Consider the following 20,986-nt stretch of genomic DNA (forward strand, 5'->3'; position numbering starts at 1 on the left):
AGAAAGAAGGAACAGAAGAGTGTTAGAAGAGAAACTTAAAAGTGGAGAAAGCAAGAAAAAAAACTCGAATCTAAGAGTGAAAAGAGTAATAAAGGCGATAGAAGATGGAGTTGAAGAAACAGTACCAGAAGAAGAGAAGACCAAGAAGAAATGGATTAGAAAAGAAACACTAAAGTTAGTACAGGAGAAAAGAATGTTGAAAATAAGAAAGGATACATCAGAACAAATAGAGGAGCAATATAGAAGAAAGTGTAATGAGGTGAAAAAAGCAGTCAGAATGGATAAGGTGAAATGGTTAGAAGCCCAATGCAACAATATAGAACAGTACTATGGAGAGCATAAAACAAGGGAGGTATACAAAATGATCAGAACCATTAATAGAAAGTGGCAACCAAAACAGACCACAATTAAAGATGAAAAAGGCAAAGTATTGATGAATAATGAAAATATTGCACAGCGGTGGACAATATACTGTAGTGAGTTACATGAAGTAAAACTAGATTTAGATAGCGTTGGGAAACTGACTGAAGAATTGATGCAGATATCACTACCAGGTAATGAGCATAATATGGACATTTTAAGAAGAGAGATAGAAAAAGCAATAGGACGGCTAAAACACAACCATAGCCCTGGTAACGATAACATCACTGGGGAAATGATTAAATATGGTGGTGAAAGTATGGTTACAGAAATGCACCAACTATGTAATATGGTAAGAAAGAAGGGGAAATGCCAGAGGGGTGGGTGAAATCAATATTAGTGACATTATACAAGAAAGGAAATAAGCTAGAATGTAAAAATTATAGCGCAATTGCCTTGACAAGTCACCTTGGTAAAGTGATGATGATTTTGACAGAAAAATTGAGAACACAATTGGAAGCATATCTTGCAGACGAACAAGCAGGATTTAGGAAGGATAGAACTACAATTCAACAGATTTGGACAGTGACGTTAATAGCAGAAAAAGCTAGGAGAAAAAACAAAAACATATATACAGGTAAACCTGTATAACGCGGTACTTTTACAACGCGGTCTAAAATTGCAGTAATCCTTGTTGAACGCGGTACTTATACAACACGGTTCCGATAAAAACACGGTCTACAAATTGTAGTAACCCTTTATCCTTTCATATGTTTTTCACCGCGCGACTTAAAAATTAAAATTTTATCTTCGTTAAATTTGTCTGCCAGTATCCCGCATGTAATTATAAGTAGCGAATTTATATTAGGGAAAATACCCTTTAGCACGCATGTTCGTCAATTGTTTACAGGATCACCCCTAGGAATTTTGCCGCCCCATGCAGTAGCATATTTTGCTCGCATAACGCGATTTATATAACGCGGCATTTCTGCGGAACTTAACATCCACGTTATACGAGTGTTACGTGTACTTGCGTTGTTGATTTTCAGAAAGCATTTGACAGTATTGACCAGAAAGTGACATTAGCAGTTCTGGAATTCTATGGAATTGATAAAAAAATAATAGTTATATTAAAAGATGTTTATCAGAATGCAGTTGCAGCAGTTAGAATAGGTGATGATTTGGGAAAATGGTTTAGAACAAGCAGAGGTACGAGATAGGGGGACCCAATATCACTAAGCATTTTCATCGCACATTTAGAAAGAGCAATGGACAAACTGAAGGAAGATGCAAACGGAATATCTGTACACGGAATGAGAATTAACAATGAGATTTGCAGATGTCATTGTTATTATTGAAGAAGACGAAAGAGAAACTCTTAAATGAGGAAGGGAAGAGATTTCGACTTATGAACTTGGAAAAAACAAAGACAATAGTATTTGGTGAGTAGAACATGGAACAAAAGATACGAGTGGATAGAATTGATATAGAAAATATAGAACAATTCATATATTTGGGAAGTAAAATAACGTATGATTTATACTGTAAAAAAGAAATAAAGATCAGGATTGCAAAGGGAAGAACAAATCTGAAGGCCATAGGTAACAACAAGAAAAGTAAAGTGATCAGCCAGAAACAAAACTAAAAGTGCTGGAAGCATGCATCTTTAGCGGTGTAGTGTATGGATCTGAAACATGGGTAATAAATAAGGAATCAAGAAAAAGAATTTTGGCATTTCAAAGGACTTGTTACAGGAAGATTCTAAGAATAGAAAATCATAAATGAAGAGCTCTATCGGAAGATACAACAAAAGAAAATCTAATGCAGAAGATTATTAAATGGAAACTGCATTTATTTGGATACATCTGTAGAATGAGTGAGGACCGGAAGATAAAAACATTTATGTTTGGTATTTTGGATGGTTTAAACAGAAGAGGTAGACCATACAGAGAATGGATAGACAATGTAAAGGACTGATGTGGAATGGGTGTACAGAAACTGCGACAATGTGCACTGGACAAAGAAAGATGGAAGAAGATAGTGGAGGAGGCATCAGATACCAATTGACAGTGAGCCCATGGTTCGTGATGATGATGATGATGAACCCTTCAACAGCTTAAATGTCTAGCTTATATTCTCCCCTTTTTCTTCCATCCACCAAACTCTGCAATATGCATGCCTTCAGTCTATCCTCATAATAGTAATTGTACAACTCTCATATTATTTTCGTTATCTATCTCTGCACCTTTTCCGAGATGTCTTCATCCCCTTCAAATTCCAGATCTGAGCACAAAAATCCAGATTTGCTCGGATTAAATTTTTGTACAATGTGACCAACGCACATTTATCTCTCGTGGCCAATATTCTAAAACATTGCTGCAATTCTGTGAGATGTCTTCACAACCTTGCAATTTGTCCTCAGTGCTTTTTATTTGACTTTTAATTTTTTTATTTAAAATTTGAAGAACTGAGGCTTCAAATTTCAAATAAAAATATTCATTGCTTCCTCCACTTCTTCCAGCATAACCCTACCAAGAAAGTATGAAGCATCCCATCTGTGGATCTCAAATTTTAAAAACATCACATTTAGTTGCATTAAACTGGAATCCCCATTGGTAGACAGACCTTTCTAACTTATTCGAATGCAATTGAAGAGCGAAAAACATCAGCTGTATAACCCACCATGCTTCACATCATCTGCAAACAATTCAGGGAACTGACCATCTCCCTGAAGCCCTGTGACAATATCATTGACATAATGACTGATCAGTAATGGTCCCAGTATTGAAACCTGTGGAACTCCTCTTGTAACCTTCGTACTCCCTGATACTACTCCCTATATACAACTCTCTGATATCCATCAAAGAACCAATCATCAATCCATTCCACTAACCTCATATCCAAACCCAAATGTTGCAACTTAAAAACCAACTCTTCATGTGGCGCCCTTAAAAAAAGGCTATATCCCTTACCCTTATTCACTGCTCTTGTTACTGTATTATAAAAGGACTTTTTTATAAGGATTTAAGTGGGATTAGGATTTTTTTTCCTCCAAGAAACCCGAATTTAATAAAATACACTTGCCTAATAGTTTTAGTTGTTTTGCTATATTCATAAACAACAAGAGGTGACAGGCAAGAGTTTATATGATGATAGGAAATATGTAATCTTTCCTTCCAAAGTGCATTACCTTACATTTTACAACACTGAATTGAGAACTACCGTTCTTTGCCCCTGCTGATTTATTTAAATCATCCTGTAAGATATCTACATCACCTTTATCAATTATTGTCCTCCCTAGCTTTGCGTCATCAGCAAACTACTGAATACCCCCCCCCCCCTTCAAATCTTTTGCTATATCATTAATGTACAAATTAGAGTACTGGTCCTAGAACAGAGTCCTGGTGCTCTTCACTAGTCACCCTCATTCGCCTTGATTCCCCTCCACCATACACCACTCTATGATATTTGTTGATCAGCTAATTTCCCCCATGCATGCTACCAGCCTCATATCCATTCCCATTTACTCCAGCTTATGTGATAGTTTTCCATGCGTTATTCTGTCAAATGCCTTTGCAAAGTCCAGCAATATGATGGTGAAGCCATTTCATTTATCCAATTTGGCTGTCACCTTATTATAAAATGTGAATAAATTACTGAGGCAGGACTTTCCTTTTACAAAGCCATGCTTTCCCCTATAAAGTATCACATTTATATCTACCCATTCCTAAATTTTACCTTTAAGCAACTTTTCCAATACTTTAACCATCACTCCAGAGATACTTGGTCTGTAACTTGCTCACAGCAGATCCAAAACGCACTCGCATGAAAATCTCTGAACAGTGCATGGAGCGTTTTAACAAGCATAAAAGTGATTTTGTGCGTCGATTTATTACTATGGATGAGACCTGGATTCATCATTAAACACCAGAATCCAAACAGCAGTCAAAACAGTGGATAGAAGCCGGTTGCTCAGCGCTAAAGAAGACAAAGTCGGTTCCATCAGCGGAAAGGTCATGGCGTCGGTATTTTGGGATGCTAAAGGCATTTTGTTTATTAATGATCTTGAAAAGGGTAAAGCAATAACCAGGGAATATTATTCCGATCTTTTAACCAGACTAGATGAAAAACTTCGTGAGAAAAGACCCGGTTTGTAGAAGAAAAAAATCATCTTTCATCAGAACAATGCACCTGCCCACAAAGGCGTTTTGGCAATCGGAAAATTAAGGGATCTGCACTATGAATTGTTGGAACATCCACCCTATTCCCCAGATTTGGCTCCCTCTGACTTCTATCTCTTCGCAAAACTAAAACTCTTCGTCGTTAGTCAGCGTTTATCTTCGAATCAAGAGGTGATTGAAGCAGTAGAGGGGTATTTTGTAGATCTTACTGAGAACCACTACAGGGAAGGGATAATGGCGCTGGAATAAATGTATTAGTCTTAACGGAGATTATGTTGAAAAATAAAAATAATTTTAAAATTATAAATTCGTTTTCTCATTGTTAGGCCGAGAACGTTTTTTTTTTTTTTTTAGACTACCCGCGTGTCTTCAGCTTTCTGAAGAAATATTCTAAAAGAAATATTTACTTTCTTGTAAATATTAAGGTGTATAAAAGTAACAAGCAACGTGTTCATATTAAGTTCTAGTGTAATATATGATTTCCCATACTGAAAATTGCACTAAACTAAACGTATTTAGTTTGGTGTGGAGGTCTTGAAATGTATATCTTTGAATGGTTTCATCGAGGATAAAAAGCAATAGAAAATGACCTGTGATATGGACGGCATCAACTTTGAGGTATGACAAATTCGAAATGATTGATGATTAACTGTAAGCAAGTGTTCTCAATTACTCATGCTGTACTTCAACACTATTTTTGTTAATATTCTTATTGAGGAACAACTTTCATTAAATTTTATTGGCGCTGCAGTCGTACAGGATAATAATATCAAGAATTTATAAGTCGTGTTTGTGCTTTTAAACGACCTTTCACGAAAGTAAGTGTGAGTTTGATGTGTGAGAGTTAAGCGGGTAGCTTTTTTTTTTTAAGTTTTCAAAAATGCAGACTTTTTCTCAGTTTTATTTAATTATTCACATCAAGATGTGCAAACATTTTTCGAAACGTTATTAGTTGTTGATAATTAAAATTAAATCAGGTTAAAAATGGCAAATGTATTTAATAGCAAAGCGAACAGTACGGAGGAAGAACTTGATGAGCAGCAGGAGACAAGTGAGGAATCAAAATCAGGAAGACGGAACTTCAGTGGAGAACAGCTGGATCTATCAAACTTGGATTTAGATTCTTCTACTCTCAGTGAAAACTTATCTGTTCTTAGAGATAATGAGCATTTAGGTAAAAACATTGGTAAAATTGGTCTTACTGAAGAGCTTTTTCTACAGTACAATCAGTTGGATAGTATTCCACTTAATATTAGTATGTTCTGTAATTTGAAATTTCTTAATCTGAGCAATAACAGTTTGTTGGATATAGGTGACTCCGTTTTGGAACTGAAACATTTAAACACATTTATAGCAAGGAATAATCACCTTGGCGATTATTCCCTTCCAAAAAAGTTTTATACTCTTGTTTCGTTGGAGATTCTTAATCTTAGTGGCAACAGTTTCAAAACAATACCACTTCAGATTGTGGAGTTACCCCGATTAAAATCATTGTATATGGGAGGCAATCGAATTCAAGAAGTACCGCCATCCATTAAAATGTTGCAAAGGTAATTGGGTATTTTCCCTTTTATTATTTACTATTTTTGAAATCGGAAGATAAGTATCTTCCTGTTGTTATACCCCAGGAGGGATAACCATCTGCTTCATCATTTAAGCTTGTATATTCAGTGTTAATATAATTGTAAAATGCATCTATTTTATAGTAGTTTTTAACCAATATCACAAGATTTAGATGATAACTTAAAATACACCCTGGCCACATTGCCAAGTTAGAAAATGTTATTTATTTATTTATTTTTAAGAAAGGATTTTTAGATTATTTACTTGAAGGGACAACGAAATTTTAATTTTCTTTCAATCCTAGAAATTATATATTGTTTAATGCTCTATCCAAGTATAAGCAATTACTTGGCATCTTTAATTTAACTTTTATACCATAACTGACTTGTTACTTGTTTTATATCTTGGAAAGTTTTTATGGATGATTGTATCAATTTTGCAATCCCCAGGAACATTTTCCATGAGATATATTATTATTATTCTTGACCTCCATGGAGGCATACAAGTCATAAGGCCATCTTAGATATCACAATCTATCATACCACTCCATAAGCGAATTTACTGTCTGTACATTCACCACTTTATCAGGCAATGAATTCCGTGGTTCAACAACCCCCAAAAAGCCTTCCCATCCTCCTATTCACCACCTCCTTTTGTAACTTCTAGGGATGGCCATTTGTCTCTGCTCCTTCCCCTTGTTCTACTAGATAAAAAAAAAAAAAATCTCTTGTGTCAATCCTGTACATACTTCTCAACAATTTAAATGTAAAGTCTTGATGTTGTTTTATTTATCAGGCTAAATGTTAAACTCTCTATGGGTAACTTATCCTCTTCAAATCCCAGTTATCAGAGCTGGGCAGTAATCCAGATGTGGCCTGATCGTGTCATTAAACAATGGAATTGTCACTCTTTTATTTCTACTGGTCCAAGTCCTTCATAGTATTGAAGCAGTTCTCTTGGTTACCTTTATCACCTTACAATATGTTCCTTAAACTTCAAATTTTTGTATGCTATCACCTCAAGATCCCTTGCCTCATCCACTTTTCTAGTATAGATCCACCAGTAGAATATGCAATCTCCCATTGGCAGAAGCCAAATATCTAAACCTTACATTTAATTGCATTAAACTGATATCCCATTCATTATCTATCTGTCTGACTTATTGAAAGCTTGAAGTGGCTTGAAAAAAGTACCAGGTTTAGTTTCTAGAGTAGGGTTTCTAGACTATGTAAAAATAAATTATATATATATATATATATTGATAAAAAATGGAAAAAATCCTTAGTCCACCCATGGGACAAATGGCACTATAGGTTTACTAATAATCTTTTTTAGGTGAGAACCACATATTTAAAAAAAAAAAAAAAAATTAAATAATCCTTGAAAGGTCACCACATCAGTACTGTTACTTACTAATAATCCTTCCAAACAGGTCAATGGGCTATCAGTTCCTCACATTCTCTCAAAACATGAAGTGAAATCCCATCCAGTCCTACTGCCTTATTGACTTCCAAAGTACTTAGTATTTGAAACATTTGCCTCATGCATAAACTTTCCTATCCCTATAGGAGGAATAAAAGCTTTTCCGGAATGAAAGGCCTCAATAAAATCATTAAACAGTTTCGTTATATCATCGGCATTGGTCACTTGATCTCCTTTTCCATTTAACAGGGTCATTCATCTATGATAATTTCTTTCCTGCTGGCCACATAAAATAATGATTCTTTTTCATTTGCAGTTCCTGTTTGATTTTATTAGTCATCTACTTTACACCAAATCATGTTATCTTATTCACTTGAGGAATACAATTTGCCATTGTTGATGCTGATGAATATTGCTTCACTATTCCGTATGCACTGCTGATATTTCTCCCACACAATTCTTCCATTCATGGAGTGCCCCCCCCCTTTTTTTTTTCTTTATCCTTGATACTTCTACATGTCTGTTTATTTTCCAAGTCAAGACTACATGGTCACTCCACCATTGGAGGCAAGACTGACATCTTACAGATTCTCTGATTCAAGAACCAATGCTACATGTTGACTGAGACCTTTACCCCTCAAGAATTTGAGAAATTTCATTTCTCTACTACTGTATGCTGCTTCCTCTGTCAGGTTTATATTACTATAGTTAAAATCTTCTGTAATGAATACTCATCAGACTGACCTGCCTAAACATTTTCTGCTCATCACCCTCTGTGTCCCCTGACCTTTAGTGGGATGTTGCTATAGGTACCTGCTCCTATTCTCTTCCTGCCTGCATCTGCCTCACACCATACACTTTCATATTAGTACCATTTCCTTCCAAATTCTCCACTATGAGAGGACTCAACAAGAGGTGTAGCTAGGTGGGGCAGAGGGGAGTGATCAGCCCCAGGCAGCACTTTGAACCTTTTTGAACTTTTGCAGTTAATTCTAAAATACAGTCTGGAGAACTCATTCCCAAATATTGTAATACCACTACAAATTTTCCTCACAATGCTGTAAGTGTTGCTAGTTGTGAGAGGAGTTTTTCTAAATAAAATTGATTAAGAATTATCTACATTACTATGAAATAGACTTTGCCAATGTAATCAACGATTTTGCTAACAGAAAAGCAAGAAAAATAACATTTTAGAATGTTCAGATTAAAGTTTTATTTCAAAAATAAACATAGTGTTTTAATTTATTTCCCTATACATCGTTTTGACTTTTTGTAGTATTTTTGGTGTGTATTGAGAGAGGTGGCAAACTCAGGGACCACCTGAGGCGGCAAAAGCTCTAGCTACGCCACTGGACTCAACATATCATTAGTAACACTCCATCACCCTGTTTGCCTTTCCTATCCTTTCAAAATATTCCATGCCTTCTATTTTATTTGTGTCAGGACATCATCTGGTGGCGTCAACCACATTTCACAGATTCCAATTCTCTTGGGACTGGCTGAAGCTATCAGTGACACCAGTTCACTTCCTTTATTCCCAATACTTCTAGCATTTGTATAATGAAACATCAATGCATTGCGCCATTCCTGTACCTATTATTATTCCCACCAGGTTCCATTTGACTCCACAATATACCATGCATTCTCTTATTTCCCAAGTGTCTATCTCCACAAGAGGCCACCCCTACTACCATACTTAAATACATACATACACACACACACACATAATAAGTGTACGTATATTATACTTATTAGATGATGCCAACAAATATGATGATAACTGGAAAGCAAGTCATGATTTCAAATCTCTGTATCTCAGAAAATGAACATAAAGTTAAAATTGGATGGTGCTGTTTCGTAATTTATTAGCCTAGAATGCTTTGGTGATCGTTAATTGACCAATTAAAAAGTTTATGATATTTGAAGTAATTATTGCAGAATATGAGGGAAGAATTTAAAGTAAGGAAGAATGAGAGAATTCTTCCCTTTGAGGGAAAAATGAAATTATACAGGCATGATGAATTGCATTTAAATTGCTTTGGAGTGAGTGTACTGTACTGTGCTGGAAAAAGTATTTCTGAACAGAAGTATGGTGATGCTTATAAGAGATCAGAAGGAAGAGATGAAGAGAAAATCAGGAGAGTGGTACTGGGGAGACAAAAGTGCTTAGTAGTGGAAACAGTAGTAGTGTGAGAGAGGAAGAGAGAATGGGAATACAAGAGGAGCAAGGGAATTGGGGGAGCTCGGGTGCACAGGGAGACATGGCATAGAGGGAGTGAATGTTGAAAGTGGCAGTGAATGTATGTATGAAGATGGAGTATATTGCAATGCGGGTGGAGAAGTGGTAAGTGGTGATAAAAGTGATTGGGCAGGTGTAGTGGGGAAATCACAATCAACATATTGCTGAGTTGGTGCTATAGACCTAAAGATGAACTGTTATGTTTGTTTACAAATGTCAGCAGTATTAGAAATAAAGGGGATGAAATGGTTTCAGTGATTGAGTTTATTCGCCCCCAAATCATTGGAATAAGTGAAACATGGTTAAATGAAGATGATATTGTAACTGGAATAGAAATAGAAGGGTACAGTATTTTTTGTGTGGATAGAAAGAGCAGGAAGGGAGGGGGGGGGAGTGCTGTTGATGATAGCAGGGAAATTAAGTCCACATAAGGTAGACATGAAAGGGGGAAATAGTGGCAATGGTTATGAAGCAGTGTGATGTAACGTGGAGGTTGAGAGGAAGACATATTTAGTTGGATGTTGCTATAGGCTTGGGAATGTGGAAGGTGGTGATGAAGAAATGTATAAACAACTTGGATTAGTGAACAAAGGAAGGGTAATTATTAGGTGATTTTAATTATGGCAGTATACATTGGAATGAAGAGATAATATTTGGGAATAAGGAAAATGAATTTCTCTAATTCTTGAGAGATAACTATCTCAGGCAGCCCATAAAGGAGGATACACAAGGATCAAGAGTTGTAGTCTCATCATTCCATCAGAGGATATACTTGTGAGAGGGGTTTCACACTTTCCTCCAGTTGGTGAAAGTGATTGTGAAGTAATAACCTGTGTTGTGGCTAGTCATATGCAGACTTTTGTGAGGAAAGGATATATATCAGGAATTATAAGGTTGGTGCTTAGGAGACAGCTTGGAGCAATAACATGAAACGAGGATTTGAGCGTCAAGGAAATAAATTTTGCATAGGAATTGACAAAGAAATACATAACAGCATCCATGTGTGAATGTATTTCAAAGGCCAAAAGGCTGAATAAGGTAGGTGAAAAATGGATGAATGTGGAGCTTAAGCATGAAATCTGGAAGAAGGTATTTTGGAGAGAGTACGAGATGAATAATGGTAATAATCAAGTACATGAAGAGTATAAAGAACAAGCCAGGAGAGTAACTCGGTTAGTAAGGAAAACTAAAGTAGGGTATGAGCTGAAATTGGCAAATCAGGCAAAGAAAAACCCTACAGAGTTTTTTTTTTTATCTTTGTTGCAAATAGAAGGAAAAATGATCATGGTAAGATGATGTTAATGGATTAAAGTGGTAGGATGGTAATAACTGCTGCTGAAGGCATTGTTGGGGTATTCAGTGATCAATTTATAAAGGTGTTTCATCCTCAACAGGATGAGGAACTTAAGCATAGAGACATAAGAGAGGATGGCTTAATTGTGACTGAGCAGGAGATATTTGAGGAAATAAATAACCTTGATGTCAGTAAGGCGATAGGATTTGATGACATATCACCACACATCTTAAGGGAATGTTCCAGGGAATTGGCAGTAACATTGGCATACCTGTTCAATAAGAGTCATAAAACAGCACAGGTTCCAAGGGATTGGGCAGAAGGTAAAATTGTTCCACTGCATAAAAGTGGTGATAAGGCTGTACTTCAAATTATAGGCTGGTCTATATATCTGGAGTTGTGGTGAAGGTACTAGAGAGATTGGTGAGAAGTAGGATACAGAAATGGGTTGATAACAACAGTATTCTCTGTGGTTACCAGCATGGGTTTGTTAAGGGGAGATCGTGTTTCATTAACTTATGTACTATAACAAGGTGACAAATACCTTGGACATGGGAGATGCATATGCAGTAGTGTACTTGGATTTCGGAAAAGCTTTTGATAGACTGCCACATGATAAGCTGTTAAATAAATTGAAAACAGATGGTACTGGATAACAGACTTCTGAGTTGGATCGGTGACCGGCTGTCAGATAGGTATCACAAAGTTGTATATGGGGGTGCGGTATCCTGAAAGAGAAAGTCACTAGTGGTGTACTGCAGTGGTCAGTTTTGGGACCGTTGTTGTTCAGTTTGCATGTTAATGATATTGGGATGGGTTTAACTAGTGATATGCAGATGATACAAAATTGGGGAGAGCAATGCAGTCAAGCAGATGTTATGGCCTTACAAGACGGGAATAAATTGCATAAATGGGCAGATAAGTAGTACTGTCAGTTCAGTGTTGTAAAGTGTAAGGTTTTGAGATTTGGTAAGCAATGATGGGATGCAAAGTGTAAAATTAGATGTAGCTTAAAAATATCAAAGTGCTTTACATCGATTTTTACGTAGGTCAAGTCTCATGAGAACTGTAAATAACCTTGTTTGATTCTATGTAAATTTTGTTAACTATTAATTTGCTAAATATTAATGCAGTTAATCCTATGGGAAGTGACTGTATTTACTGTTTTAAAGTAAAAAACAAAGGCAATGTTTTGCCATCGGAACATTGTATATACTCTGTATGAGAGCACAAGAAAGTTGTTTACAGTTATGTGTATGAGAAAGTTGTTTGCGAGCTCTGCACATAACACCTTTAAAGTTAGTATTTTAGGTTTAGAAATGTTTCCGTTGCCCGGCAAAATACGATCAAAAGAGTGCACGGAGGAGAACAAAGAGAGGGTCGAACTTAAAAGAAGATGAAAGCGTCATGCCAATTTTCTTCGGGGTTTACAACCCTTAGTACAAGGTGCCGAGGATGCAAAAATAAAAGAGGACTGAGCTGAACATCAAGAGGTAGTCTCTGGCAGAGAAGCAGGAGAGGCCATCAGAACCAGAGCAATGGCGGCAGAGAAAGAGGAGAGGCAAGGCCCCAGTTACTAAGCAGGACAGTCCAGGTCCAGTTGCCGAGAGAGGAGTGTCCAGGTCTGGTTGCAAATAGAGGAGAGCCGAGATCTAGTTGCCAAGAGAGCAAGGCGAAGCGCTGTTACTGAAGAGAGCCAGTCAGCGGTAGTTACTGTCATCAGTGGTCGGCAGTTAGTGACACAGCCATTGGCAATTAGTAGCAGAAGTGGGCAGTTAGAAGCAGAAGTTCCCGAAGTAGGATCCAGAGGAGAATTTGCCTGTATGCTGAAACCTCTTGCATGTGCTATTCGAGTACTGCAGATTGCTGCTCAAAAGCCCACCAATATCCCGACGTGATACCGCTGAAGCAAGACACTCCTGAAGGAAACCTAAAACTCCAGATGAAAGTAATGCCAGAAAGACTTTAGTGTAAGATGTAAGACTCTTGACTGAATGTGCGACACAGCCTCTGTAAGTTCAATCCTTTTTGTACATTTTCTCTTAGAATTGAGGAGATATGTTATATATGGACTGTTAAGAATTAGTTTAATGAGAAGTGTCCATAGGAGAGTCAATTGGCATGTTAGAAGTTGATATCAAATTTGTAAAAATAACTTAGTAGAGAGTTAGCTAACCTCTTTGCCAGTAAACTAGAAGTTTAATAAGTTGAATTTGTAAGCAGAGAGTAAATACGTTTTTGAGTTAGAGATTATTTAGTGTTGAAGTAAAAGGGTTCTAATTTTATGCTAAAGATTTTTTTAGATGGGTAGAGAAAGCAATCTCCCTGTTATTGATTCGTATATATTTAATATTAATGTAAATAAATGTGTTTTAATTATTTGTTAAAAGAGTGCTGCCTGATCCTTTATCTTACAATGCATTGTTTCTAAAAATAATCGGACTTGTGAGCAGGAAACAACTAAGGCATTAAAAGTGCAGTTTAATTACTTAAGAACCACGACTGTTTATGTAAACATTGTTGAAGGAATTTATGCTGGTGAGAGAGAGAGATCTACCAGATGTTTTATTGAGTCTTATGCCGAATATTGATATATTGGATGGCGCAGTCTTACAAATAAAATTTTCAGTGTTCATAGTCATATGACTAGTAAATACGGAAGGTGGATAAACATAGTATGCAGTAGAATAAGTAAAGAAGTTAAGAGAGAAAAAGCGCGCACTACTAAATAAATAATAAAGAATAAAAGAAGATATTACAATAACGTAGCAGACATCAATTATTACAAACATATATGCTTGGTGGGGAAACTTTAAAGGAGGTAGAGGAAATGAGTGATCTGGGAGTGGTGGCAGACAAGGACCTGAAATTCAGGAGCCACATAGCACATGTTGTGAAGATGTCATATCAGATAATGGCAATGATGCAGATGACCCTGACATCAGAAATAAAGAGGTTATGATGCCATTATATAAGGCCTTGATCCGTCCTCATGTGGATTATTGTGCACAGATCTGGTTGCTGGGTTTCCATGTTGATTAGGATATGTCGAAAAGGGTTCAGAGAATAGTCACAAAGGTGGTCAGTCGTCTTTGGAATGTGGGGAACGTGGACAGATTGAGAGAATGTAAGTTGCAGAGTCTCGTGAATAGGGGGAAGAGGGGGGGGGATATGATTGAGACATAAGTTAGTCAGGGGGGTGTTAACAGTTTGACTTGGGAGAGATGGGGTAGAACAAGAGGCCATCACTGAAATCTGTATAAGGAGGATGTGAGCAGCAGGTTCTTTGCATAGAGAGTGATTGGTGAGTGGAATGCATTACCTGAGTGTGTTGTGAATGTAGACACACACTGAATCAGTTTAAAGCATAGTTTGTGTCCAATAGCGTGTACCTCCCACAATGAGTCTCTGACTCCATGGAGTTCAGATGTGAATAATAATAATATCCTGCAGTTTTTTTTTGTTTTTTTTTATTATTTTTTCATGCTGGTTAGCATTTCTAAATCTTTATGGAGTTGCAGTACACATGGAGAGCTGCTCTAATCTCATTATGCTTACCCTGGGGAAAATCCACTCCTGAAAGGTGTATCATTTAGGTGGAAGGTGAAGAAAGCCCAAAACATGGTTGCTTTGAATAAATCCATGGACCAATTGGATGAATAGATATTTCATCCATTTGATGGAAAGGACCTCTGCATCACCCCAGAACCTAATTTGATTCTTTCTTATAACAAATCTTCTGTTACATGGGCTTTTGTGCAGAATTATTAACCGTGTTCAACACTTAGGCAGAGGGTCCTGTTTGAAAAGTATATTAGCATCCAGTACAGTCAGTGTTACTATAAATGAGAGCTATAGAAGATTAGCCTCCGTACCTCAGTTGGTATCTATAATGTTCTTTTGGAAATACCTGGTTTCAAATCCAGTCTGTGATTCAAAGAACCTTTATAAGGGCTTTTCAACTGAAGGTGAATTAGATGATCTTATACAGAGCACAGTCCCCCCCCCCCCCCACACACACACCAGAAACTCATGTTTTTCATCCTGCAAATCAGGCAGACCAGCTAGAACACATCTCATTTACAGGCATAATATACTGGTCTTATTGTCTTAGTTTATGTAAATCCTAAACAACCTTCTATACATAGGAGTAACCTCAGAGGGTAAAATTTAGATAGGCACATGAAATGTTTGTGGCTTCAGATGGGTTCTCTTGACATTGTCTGAAAAAATGAAGAGGTACAGAATTGACATTCTGGAAAGATGGGAATGGAGCAGTACTAACAGAACAGGAGATTGAAAAAAACTGATGGAAAGAGTAAGGTGCTGTACAGCAGAATGGATGAGGAAAATTTGGAAAAGCCCTTCCCAGGGAAAATATCAAGTTGAAAGCACTTCTAGTTAGGCATGAACTTAAAAGAACAGTTGAGGAGCTTGATAGCAGAAAGGCCCAAGGTGCAGATTATTAAATCCAGTTGGAGTTAAGGCCATAGTGGATAGAGAGAGATGATGATAAAGATATGGGAGACAAGTATTGCCTGGAGAATGGAAAAAAACCGATATTCATACTACTGCAAGAGAAGGGAGATATGAAGGACTGCAAAAACTATAGAACTATTCATCTCATGCAGGCAAAAATGCTACTAAAGACTTGTCTCATTCCAAGTATAGAGTTCAGCATGTGAAATCATGACTAATAATGAAAGTAATGAGTTTTCCTCAACACAGGGAATGAGATGAGAAGTGTGAAAGATGAGATCAGATGAATGGAAGAGATGAATACAAGGCGAATCAGAGTAGGAGTGAGAGAGTTATGGGAATGATAGAAGAGGAGAGAATAGGAACAATAGAAGAGAGGGAATGAGAAAGAGAGAGTCATGGGAATGATAGAAGAGAAGAGAATAGGAACAGTAGAAGAGAGGATATGAGAGAGTTATGAAAATGGTAGAAGAGAAGAGAATAGGAACAGTAGAAGAGAGGATATGAGAGAGAGTTATGGGAATGATAGAAGAGGAGAGAATAGGAACAGTGGAAGAGAGGGAATGAGAGAGAGAGAGTTATGAGAATGACAGACGAGGCGAGAATAGGAACAGTAGAAGAGAGGGAATGAGAGAGAGTTATGGGAATGATAGAAAACAATAGAATGAAAACAGTAGGAGAGAGAGAATGAGAAGAATGCAAAGGAGCACTGGAACCAGGGTTAGAGGAGAGAGAGAGTGAGGGATGCATGTGAGCAATCGAGGAATAGGGTGGTAAGAGATGTAATTTATGGGGACTCAATGATCTGTGGTGTGCAAGATAGCATGCGCGAGGATTGTTTGCCTGGAGGAACAAAAGAAAGTGTGGCTATGGCAATTAAGAGGGATGAAAGGGTGGATGAAATAATTGTAATGATAGGAACAAATGACTTGAGAGGTAATGTAAATTGGGCAACTAGAGATATGAGATTCTTGCTTGAGGTTGTACAAAAGAAGACGCAGAGAGGAAAGATTGTGTGTGTGTTGCCTAGGTATGACAGTGACGAGCTGAGCAGAAGAGCAGTAATATTGAATAATATAATTGTTAGAATGTGTCAGAAGAGAGGAATCGAATATGTGGATCATATTATTAAGACACAATGCTTGGAGGACAGAGAAGAATTGTATGCGAGAGACTGCTTGCATTTGAATGTGGAAGGACATAGGCATCTCGAGAGATTGCTGTTCTGAACGAGTTGGTGTGTCAATGCAGCGAAACTAGAATGCCCAGGGTGGATGGTAGCAGGGGTGGCCTCTTGTGGGAATGGGTACTTGGGAGAAGGGGGACGACATCAGGTAACGCTGAGCCCAGTGGAGTCTAGAAGGAATAATGCTGGGTATAGAAACAATGCCATTTTTATGCTTTATCCTAATGCCACGAGTATCCAGAATAAAGGAGAGGAATTGGTGGTGCTGAGAGCATCAACTTGGCCAAATATCACTGGATCACTGAGACGTGGTTGACAGAAGAGGATATAATAATAACAGGAATAGAAATAGCTTGGTATAGCATTTTTCGGCAGGACAGGAAGGGAAAGCGTGGTGGTGGTGGAGTACTGCTTATGATAAGTGATGACTTATGTCCTCTAAGAGTGGAGGCTTTGGAAGGTGGTGACACTAATGATTTTGAAAGCATATGGTGTGAGGTAGAGGTGGGCAAGACAGGATATTTAGTGGGGTATTGCTACAGACCAAGGAGCACAGAGGGTGGAGACCAGGAGATGTTTAGACAGTTGAGCTTAGCAAGTGCAAGAAGAATGATTGTTATGGGAGATTTTAATTACAGCAGTATAAATTGGGGAGAGGAAGATGCATGTAGCAATAAGAGAATGGAATTTCTAGTATTCTTGAGGGACAAATGTCTTAGGCAACATGTAATAGAAGGAACAAGAGTTTTTGGATTTGGTCATAGCATTAGAAAAGTTGATAATAACTGAGATGACATCTCTCCCACCAGTTGGAGAGAGAGAGTGACCATGTGATTTTAACTTGGAAGATGAATAGACACACAGGAATATCAAAGAGATGGGAACGTATGTGGAATTATAAGGCAGGTGATTCCAATAGTCTTAGACATCAAACTTGGAGAAGTTTCATGGAGGGAGGAATTGGAAGGACAGGATATCATTAGTGCTTGGGAAATTGTGAAAGAATATTTGTTAGCAGCAATAGTAAGCTGTATTCCACGAGTGAAGAAGAAGACACAATTTGGAGTAAAGTGGATGACAAACAATATTAAACAGGAATGCATGCGAAGAGGCTATGGAAGAGATATAAGGAGACATGTGAAGAGCAGATGCATGAAGAAAATAAGACACAGGCCAGGAGAGTGACTAGTATGGTAAGGAAGGCAAAACTAGAATATGAGAAGAGATTGGCCCTAAGATCCAAAGAAAATCCTAGAGAATTTTTTAGCTATGTGGCCAGTAGGAGGAGAAATGATTGAGAAAAGATGGAGAAAAGGATAAAAATCGGAATAGAGTGACTGATGCAGAGGACATAGTGGAATTGTTCAATGAACACTTCATTGGAGTATTTCATCCTGGAGGAGTAAATTTTAATACTAGAGGGATAGGGCAGGTTCGAGGTTTAGAGATGCAGGAGGAGAGTGTGTTCCAAATACTGAGTACTCTGGATGTCAGTAAAGCTGTGGGACTGGATGGTATTTCACCACGAGTTTTGAGAGAATGTGCTAAAGAACTGACAACTCCTTTGACCTGGCTTTTCAATGAAAGTCTAGCTATGGGAAAGGTGCCCAGAGAATGGAAGGAAGGTAAGATAGTGGCATTGCATAATGGCGGTAGCAGACTGGAAGTGTCTAATTATAGGCCAGTTTGTGTGTCATCAGTAGTTAAGATCTTGGAGAAATTAGTGAGAGCGCGTATACAGCATTGGGCAGATGAGGATAATGTTATCTGTTGAGAGTCAACATGGATTTGTGAAGGGGTGCTCTTGTTTTAGTAATATGCTAGCCTTTTATAATAAAGTTACAAGAGCAGTAGATGAGGGAAAGGCATATACTGTCATTTTTTTGGACTTAGTGAAGGCATTTGACAAGGTGCCACATAAGCTGATATTTAAGTTGGAGCACATGGATCTGGATGCCAGGTTGGTCAACTGGATTCAGGATTGGCTGTCCAATAAGTATCAGAGAGTTGTGTATGGTGGGGCAATATCAAGCAGAAGGTTACAAGTAGGGTCCCACAGGGCTCAGTACTGGGACCTATATTGTTTAACCTTTATATCAATGACATTGTCAATGGATTGCAAGTGGATATTCAGTTGTTTGCGGATGATGTGAAGCTAGGAAGGTTATTAGTAATAGTGCAGATGTGGTAGCCCTGCAAGATTATTTGGATAAGCTAGACAGATGGGTAAATGAATGGGGGTCTGGTTTAATTCAGGAAATGTAAATTCTTGAAGTTTGAGATACACCGATCGGAGGCTGCATACTCGATTGGAGGAAGTAGGGGAGACGAGATCTGGAGTTGATGATTGATAGAAACCTGAAATTTATGGGACATATTGCAAATGTGGTGAAGGTAACACAGAGGATTGCTGCAATAATGAGAAGGACACTGACCTGCAGAGATAAGCATTATCATTCCATTGTATAAGACTGATCAGACCATACTTAGACTATTGTTCTCAGATTTGGTGCCCGGGATTATTAAAAGGGATAAATTAACTGTGGAAAAGGTACAAAGGCAGATAAAAAAAGATGGTTTCAGGACTGTACATTGTTAGTTATGAGGATTGGCTGGGGGAATGGGGACTGCAGAGTTTGGTGGATAGAAGAAGGAGAGGCGATATGATTGAGACTTTTAAACTGTCGAGAGGTGGAGTTCTTTCGCTTGGTTGAACAGCAGGAAGGAGTGATGACAGGGGGGCCATCCCTGGAAGTTAAGAAAGGAAACTGTGAGCAGTTTCCTTTCATAACTAAGAAAACTAAGAGGGTGAGGAGTGATTTCTTTGCATGGAGGGTGGTTGAACCACGGAATGCATTGCCTGATGGAGTGGTGAGAGCAAGAACGGTCAATGAGTTTAAGGAGTGGTATGATAGACATTGTGTTTTCTAGGAGGGACCTCCAACGATGAGTGTTGATAGACTTTGTGTTTCTTAGGAAGGACCTCCCACGATGAGTCTCTCGACTCCATGGAGGCCTGAATAATAATAATAACATTATCAGGTTAATAGCCAACTTGTACAGTTAGCTAGAAGCTATGATAAGAACATGTGTTGAATAGGCAAGGGAGTTAATCCACGATGTCCCATCAGTTGTTTATATCTATGCTGAAAGCATATGTAGCACTGAATGAGCTGAAGACAGTATTGGTGGCAGATGCATCAGCAGTCTAAGATGTGCTGATAATAAATTATTACTTCTCTCTAATGACAAGGAATAGTGATGAGAATCATTGAGAGCAGAGGACTTAAATTCAGTCTTAGTAATACAAATGGAGAAAGTTGTTCAGTGAGAGATTGGAAGTGCAAAACCAAGGAAACGAGAGATATTAAAGGGGGGGGGGGGGGAAGCAATGAAGCATGTGTCTAGGCTGTGCAGAAATAGCCACCCCTGGGATAGATTAGTATGAGTGCAGGAATGATTGTGAAGAGCTGGATGCAGTTTCTCAGGTTTTGAGAAATCTGAGAAACTGTAAGTTTTTAGCATTGGTCAGCTCAACTTGGCCAAAAATAATTTCCATTAGTAAGACCTTGTTGTCAGAGAATGATGTAGTTACAGGAATAGAATGTAATGGATATTGTATTTTCAGAGAAAATATAAGAAATAGGGTAGGAGGAGGGGTATCATTAATGAATAGCTGAAGAACCTCAATCAATAAAAATAGAAGTTAGGGATTGTAGATGTGATGGAAATGGTTCGGTTGAAATTGTCTGGTGCAAACCTTAAAGTACAAGCCATTAGGGAAAAGAAAACCAGGACGTCCTCTTCAACGATGACTTCTAAGGCCGGAACAGGCCATGCTAGGCCTAAATCCTTGATACATGTGATGATGATGATGATGAAGATAGAGTCCAGGGAATGTGGAGTGTGACGATGAAGAAATGTATAAACAACTTGATTAGTGAACAAAGGAAGGGTAATTATTATGGGTGATTTTAATTATGGTAGTATAGATTGGAATGAAGAAATAGCATTTGGGCATAAGGAAAATGAATTTCTTGAGAGATAACTACCTGAGGCAACGTGTAAGGGAATGGCACGCAAGGATCGAGAGTTTTAGATCTGATCATATCGTCGGAGAATGTAATTGTGAGTGGGGTTTCACACATTCCTCCACTTGGTGAAAGTGATTATGAAGTAATGTTGTGTCCTGAATAATCTAAATAGGACATAACATTAAATTATTCAGGAAGAACTGATCTTTGATTGTAGGTAGAGAATGT

At 37.8% G+C, this 20,986-nt stretch overlaps 1 protein-coding gene across 1 annotated transcript in view; it reads left to right on the top strand.

Moving 5' to 3' along the window:
• The first annotated feature begins 5,363 nt into the window (after window positions 1-5,363).
• Window positions 5,364-20,986, top strand: part of LOC150093930 (leucine-rich repeat-containing protein 58-like) — a 65,317-nt gene continuing 49,694 nt past the window's right edge. The window contains exon 1 of the mRNA XM_090412665.1: window positions 5,364-6,091. Within this exon, the coding sequence (XP_090268791.1) occupies window positions 5,526-6,091 (566 nt within the window). The 5' untranslated portion in view covers window positions 5,364-5,525. The remainder of the gene's footprint in view (window positions 6,092-20,986) is intronic.

The sequence above is a fragment of the Typopeltis vanoorti genome, chromosome 23 (assembly GCF_054136105.1).
Source record: "Typopeltis vanoorti isolate ZY-2024b chromosome 23, IOZ_Tvanoo_1.0, whole genome shotgun sequence".
Lineage (NCBI taxonomy): Eukaryota > Metazoa > Arthropoda > Arachnida > Uropygi > Thelyphonidae > Typopeltis > Typopeltis vanoorti.